This window comes from Typopeltis vanoorti, chromosome 15, assembly GCF_054136105.1.
Source record: "Typopeltis vanoorti isolate ZY-2024b chromosome 15, IOZ_Tvanoo_1.0, whole genome shotgun sequence".
Taxonomy (NCBI): Eukaryota; Metazoa; Arthropoda; class Arachnida; order Uropygi; family Thelyphonidae; genus Typopeltis; species Typopeltis vanoorti.
In genome coordinates this window covers 20,099,619-20,105,764 of record NC_143563.1, presented here as the reverse complement: position 1 = coordinate 20,105,764, position 6,146 = coordinate 20,099,619, and the positions used below count along the sequence as shown (strand labels likewise).

Here is a 6,146-nt window from a genome sequence, read left to right as displayed (position 1 = left end):
AGGGATAATGCATTCTATTCTGAGTCATCTAATTCGAAATCGCATTCGAACAACTTTGGGATGTGACAGCCCAAGATAATCGTTACGATGACCTCTCATTAGTCTTAGGCAGGAAGTCATCATGCACGATAGGAATATGTTGGGATCATTTTGTTTTGATAAAGGGATCAGCGATTATAAACCTGAAATTTAATTATTATCTAATAACTTTGTAATCAATATTATTTTGTTATGAAGTGGTAGAGGCTCATATAATTATAATTAAATACTGTAATTACAAAAACAGACCCCATGAGAATCATTATGTTTAATATTGTATAGATACCAGCCATTGATTAGAAACTTTTATTTTATTCAATGGTTTGCTTACAGGCATGCGGCTGTCAGTACTGATCTTCTTCAATTCCCTGCACATAGTTCGATGAGATGTGGGTTGGGAACAGCCTTTGTTGCATGCTTCAGTCAATTGCTGCACAGAGGAAGTTGTTTGTCCGTACAAGCTTCTTCAGGCGACTGCCATCTTGTTCCTGACAGACTGTCTTAGAACCATAGTTACGCATCTTAGGCAAACAAGATGGGTTATTTTTCCAGTGATTAACCACTCGCGATATCTCTCCTTTTGAAACGTTGGTTAACTCTGATGTTTTAGCAGCCAGATGGGCACATGCTAAGAGACAAATTGTAGTGGAAATGGCATATGATGCATATATTTATTCATATGTATAATTTAATTTGAATATAATTAGCTGATTATATTAATCAAATTATGTGAAACTATTATTTAGTCATTTTGAGTCGTAGGCTTATTTTGTTCAAACTAAATATGGCTGTGGTTGTCATCCACTAGTATAACGGAGAATGCAAATAGGAAGCTACATAACTCTCAAAGGTTTGTTGTTTGATGTATAATTCTGTTAACATTCTCAAGGAGTCATTTGAAATGATACATTTTAATTGGTTGCAGGTAAAGCAAAAAATCAATTCACTATTATATGAACATTATTGAACATAAAAGTGAGTATATGGCATATTAAAAACAACTACGCTTATTTCAATAGTATTCTATTATTGTATAGAGATACAATAAATAAACTGTTTTTTCCCTACTCCTTTTTTTGACTACCCCATTGAGAAATAGTTTTAAAAAATCCATTAACGCCCTTTTTGTTCCACAAAGAGATTAATCATAACGCTTTTAATTTAACTAACGCTTGAGAAATGGATTTTGCAGCCATTCGCTACACTTCGTCTTTAAGGACAGCAAAGTTTAGGCCTATTGATGATTTTTCAGACGTTGGAGACAGATTAAAGCAAAAATGTGACACCACTTCTTTAACCTAGATCATAACACAAATATCGATGTTTGAAATAGAGCAATATATACGATTGTTTTTCTAGAACTGCGGGCTTAAAAAACTAAGCTTTCTAGGGAAAAAAAATCTGCAGGACTGAAAGATCTTCAAAGATCGACTATTCTGAGAGTTGACTGATGAAACATAAGTCCCCGTTATCTTATTGTGTGCATTAGGAGAAGTCCAGAGAGGGATTCAGGTAATGTATGCGACTAGAAACTAACTTATAACAATTTCTTCTGCGAACTCAGCCATGCAGCTAGCAAGAGAATACAAGCAATCTTACCGGTGAATTTAAAATTTAAAATGGCGTTTAAAATGTCCCCTAATGCTAGAAACAACCTGTGTAATAACTAAGAGAACTACAGAAAGCAAGCATTATACACTGCAAGTGATATTATACTATGCTTCTTAATTATTGTCAATAATATTGCTGAGTGGATAATGTCATCTAACTTGATCAATCAGAACTCGTTAATCCGACCGGCAAAGAGCAGCATGTCACTTCTTTTATCTATAATAAAGAAAAGGAATGGATGGTTTGCCAAAAATGTCTTTACACGATAATTTATAGACACTGGAACAAACTCAATACTAGTGACCGCTGCAGCTTCACTTCCCTCTTCATTTACTTCAATGAAAGCCTTATGAAACACTTTGGAAATTCTTACTGGTGTCTCCTCGCTAATTCCGGTGAAGTCAGCAGATTCCTTAAAGGCATTGAGCATTCCCATGTTTTGGAGAATATCGCTGAGTTCCTTTCTATATTCCAGTTTAAATTTGGGAATGGATACATACTCCATATCTGTTTCCACTAAAGTTTCTTTTATTTTGTTTAGAAGATTTACAGAAATCTTCTGTTCCAAAGAATGAATGCTATCGAGTTCATTAGGCAACAAAATCCACATTGCAATGTGTTCACCCTTGTATGGAAGCTCCAATACCTGACAGTTTTCGATTTCAGCGTAAGGGAAAGATTCAACAGTTGCAGTCATCATGGGTATGGATGTTTCATGCGAAAATAGTCCATTATTGTAAAATGACATTTCTCTTGTCTTGTTAGGATTGAATTCCTTCTTCCACGTGCCCTTAAAGTAGACAGCATTCAGTATCATCACGACAATACCAGGAGTCAATTCGTCTACGAGTTTTTGTATTTTCTGTTTGGTTTTCTGTGCAACCCATGTGTTAATCTCCTTGGTCACTTCTTTCGAATTCTCAGCAAAATCTACGCTTCTAACTTCAGCATTATAGCGCGATTTCAATCCCTCTATAAACTCAAGAAGTATGGCGAAGTCTTTGTGAACGAATAGAGCATTACCTACTTCCAAAAGGTAGCTGTCGGTTCCTGTGGTTAGACGTTTCAGGACTTCTTGAATTCCTCTATGTACATCTTCATCGGCTAGATTGGCCGTGTCGTACTCCATTACTCGACGGATTTGTTCCGAAGTATTTCCTTTCGCCCCGTAAAATGCCATGCCTAATGCAGTAGAAAGACTAAGAGGAGAATAAAAGAGGTTCCCTGGTTCACTTGACATCTGCTTGTGAAGATTAACAACAAAACTATTACTTGCTTTTACTACCTTCTCGGATATCTCCGATGATACAGGAAAACAACTTATTGCGTCAAATGCAAATAGGCAGACGCAGACGAGAAGAAACATCTTGGAAACCATGTCTGCAAAAGGAAAACAACAGATTAATGGATAATCGTTTTCATGCACATAAGCTAAAAAGAACACTTAAAACTAATAACAAATAGCAGAAAGAAGAAAAGCCACAACACCCAGAAAAAGGTATGCGTAAATTTCTTTTCCTTTATGCTACATATATTTATTGATAAATATACATCTACAATGCCCTAAAAATTAGTGAGTAAAAAGTGAATACAATAACAGGGGCACTCCTAAACAGAAGCAGGCAAAAAAGCCGCAAATATAATAGTTTGTTAAAAAGAGTAACATGGGAGGTTTCCCAGAAATAATAATATCCATAATTAATTTAAACATTAGTGACATGCACCACCAATTACGGACATCGAACCCTTTTCCTCTTTTTCCTAACAGAAGCAGTTGACATTCTCCGTGACCACAGTCCACATCTCAACTATCCCCGCTACATCCTACACGATGCATTTTGCAAAAAAATGGCAGTCAAGCCTTCATCCCTTGCTGACGCTGTCAGACATAACTTTTACCCTTCCCTGTTGCCACCTCTCTTGCATCCTGATGGCACCATGGTAACCCAATGAAAAGGCAGATATCTTGGCATCAGTTTTTCTTCCTTCAACTCCTGCCTGGACGACCAAAACAAGTGACCGTACCTCGAAAAATTGTCCGCTGCATACCTCCTTTGAACGTTTGCCAAAAGGACATCAGACACACCCTCATTAATTTTGATACGCCCTGGTCAAGATGGTATTCGTACAGTTGTGCAGAAAACGTGCTCTAGAATCGCCTAAATAAATTATCCTATTCTATTGGCATCTACCAAACAACATGGAAGTAAGCATACATCCAGTCTGTACACAAAAATGGAGAAAACGTCAGCAATCTATCGACCAATTGCTATCGCATCAGTACTTTCAAAAATGATGGAGAAGGTTGTCAACAACCATCTTCTTCATTACCTGGAGGGCCTCCATAGCTCAGTCAGTATAGACGAAGCCCTTTGGTCGGAAAGACCTGGATTTGATTCCCGTCAGTGACGTGAGGAACCTTTATCTGGTCTCTTTCGACGAAAGGTGAATAAGCCGGTCTGATAGGGAGGTAGGGTTTTTTCACCCGGGAACTCGGATTTTTCATTCCCTAGAACAGACAAACCGGCCCGTGAACACATCCAGATTAAAGTCAGGAATACTTAAGAAGGCAGCCATAGGTGTGATTCTTCATCTATGCCGGTCCCGAGCGAGGATAAAAGTAGTGGGGGGCTGAGATGGTGTCGTACCTTCCTGTAAAACGTACTCACTGCCGTTGAATCATCATACGAAATAAAGAAAAATTACCTGGAGATTGAAGAGTGAATAAGCGATCAACCATATGGATTCTGCCATTCTAGTTCTAAGGCAGATCACCAAATGATCTCACCCACCTTTGGACACAGGCCGTGGAAAGATTTGAAGAAATTCATGTTTTTGTTCTCGATATTTCAAAGACAACTGATTGTGTCTGATTTAGTGGCCACATGAAGAAACTACCATCTTATGGCTTCCCTTCTATACTCTGTGGTTGGATTGCCAGCTTCCTCACTGGTGGTTCATCGTGTGTCATGGTGGATAGCTTCCTCTCATCTAATTTCCCCATCAATGATGAAATGCCTTAGGATTTTGGGCTCTGACTCATGCACTTCCTCCTTTATATCAATGACCTCCTTCTTCTGACTTCAAATCCTATTCACAGCTTCGCCGATGATAGCACTCTTCCTTCTTTTTTTCTCATTCTCATTCTCAGTATACCCTAATGTTAGATGTCTCAAGATCTTACATGACCAGTGACTTGAATATTTACCTCCTCAATATCCACAAATGGGGTGAAGACAACTTGGTAAATTTCAATAAAAAATAAATAAATAAATAAATAAATCAAGCCTGCCTTATTACCCGCAAGAAAAATCCTACTTCATCCCCACTCATTTTTAATAACGTTCCGGCTTACTTTCAAGATCAGGTTTCTCTTCTTGGATTGACTGTCACATCCAGTTTATCCTGGCAGAAACACATCATTCACATAGCCTCTAAATAGCATGATGTTCTTTTCCATTCTAATCAACTCCTAACACTCCATAAGCCTCAGATCCCTCCACCTTGAAGTAATGTTCCTACATTTGGGATGGAGCACCTAAGACCTTCCTAAGAATTCTTGATGATATTCAGAAGAGGGAAATCCGCTTAATAGACGACCCTTCCCTCACAGAATCCCTTCAATCACTTTATTATAAGTGTTCTGTTTCAGCACTGTGTCTTTAGGTACTTTCATAGGCATTGCTCCACTTTCTGCTGACCACAGAAGAACTAGAGCAGCCACTGGCCAACACTCGTACACTGTACGGCTTTGAACACACCGAACTAACTTCTCATCAGCTTCCTTCATTCCATTCATCTGTATTATTTGGAACAATCTCCATCGTAATGTTTTTGCTAATAAGTACAACCTCCCACTCTTTAAGAACACATATCAACAAGCTACATTTTCTCCTTAATTACTTGCCCACAGATGGTACTGTAGCGTTATAATTCTTGTGACATTAAATGTGTGGGGTCCTCATAATAATAAGTAAATAAATAAAAACAAAAATCGAGTCTAAGAAGCCAATGTATGATATCTGCTTATCTCTATTGCATTGGCTTATAAAACCCTCGAGGTGTCTTTAAAAATATGTTACACGAATCACGCCAGTACTATCGTACTTATAAATTAATCATTTTCCTAATAATATGGGGAATTAATTAGAAAAATATTTAAGGAGCAAGCATTTCCAGTGCCTGGTTGTAATTTTTCCAAAAGAAAATGTAACAGAAATATTTATTACATGCAAAAAATAAATTAATTTACACTTAAAAATTTACATTGAATATGTGATTTATGCCATTTATTGCAATAAATATATTGTAAAATCATCAGGATCTTATAATAACCCAAATATACGACAATATATGTATATTACAAAATCAGAACTAAGAAATTTACGACTGTGCATATGATTTTTCTTAATTTTATTCTGTTTATTTTAAAAATATTTAGCGCACAAAATTTTACCTATCTCACTGAAAATTTTACGACCTTCGAAACCTTCAAC

At 37.1% G+C, this 6,146-nt stretch overlaps 1 protein-coding gene across 1 annotated transcript; it reads right to left on the bottom strand.

Annotated features, from left to right (window-relative positions):
• Positions 1-1,745: 1,745 nt before the first annotated feature.
• LOC150098453 (serpin B4-like) lies at positions 1,746-3,022 on the bottom strand. The gene has a single exon (XM_090405242.1). The coding sequence runs from the start codon at positions 3,014-3,016 to the stop codon at positions 1,817-1,819; it is 1,200 nt and encodes a 399-aa protein (XP_090261368.1). The 5' UTR covers positions 3,017-3,022; the 3' UTR covers positions 1,746-1,816.
• Between the last annotated feature and the right edge of the window lie 3,124 nt (positions 3,023-6,146).

What these genes read in the sequence shown, in the direction of transcription:
- LOC150098453 (XM_090405242.1), bottom strand. Translation starts at nt 3,016, where the DNA reads ATGTTTCTTCTCGTCTGCGTCTGCCTATTTGCATTTGACGCAATAAGT.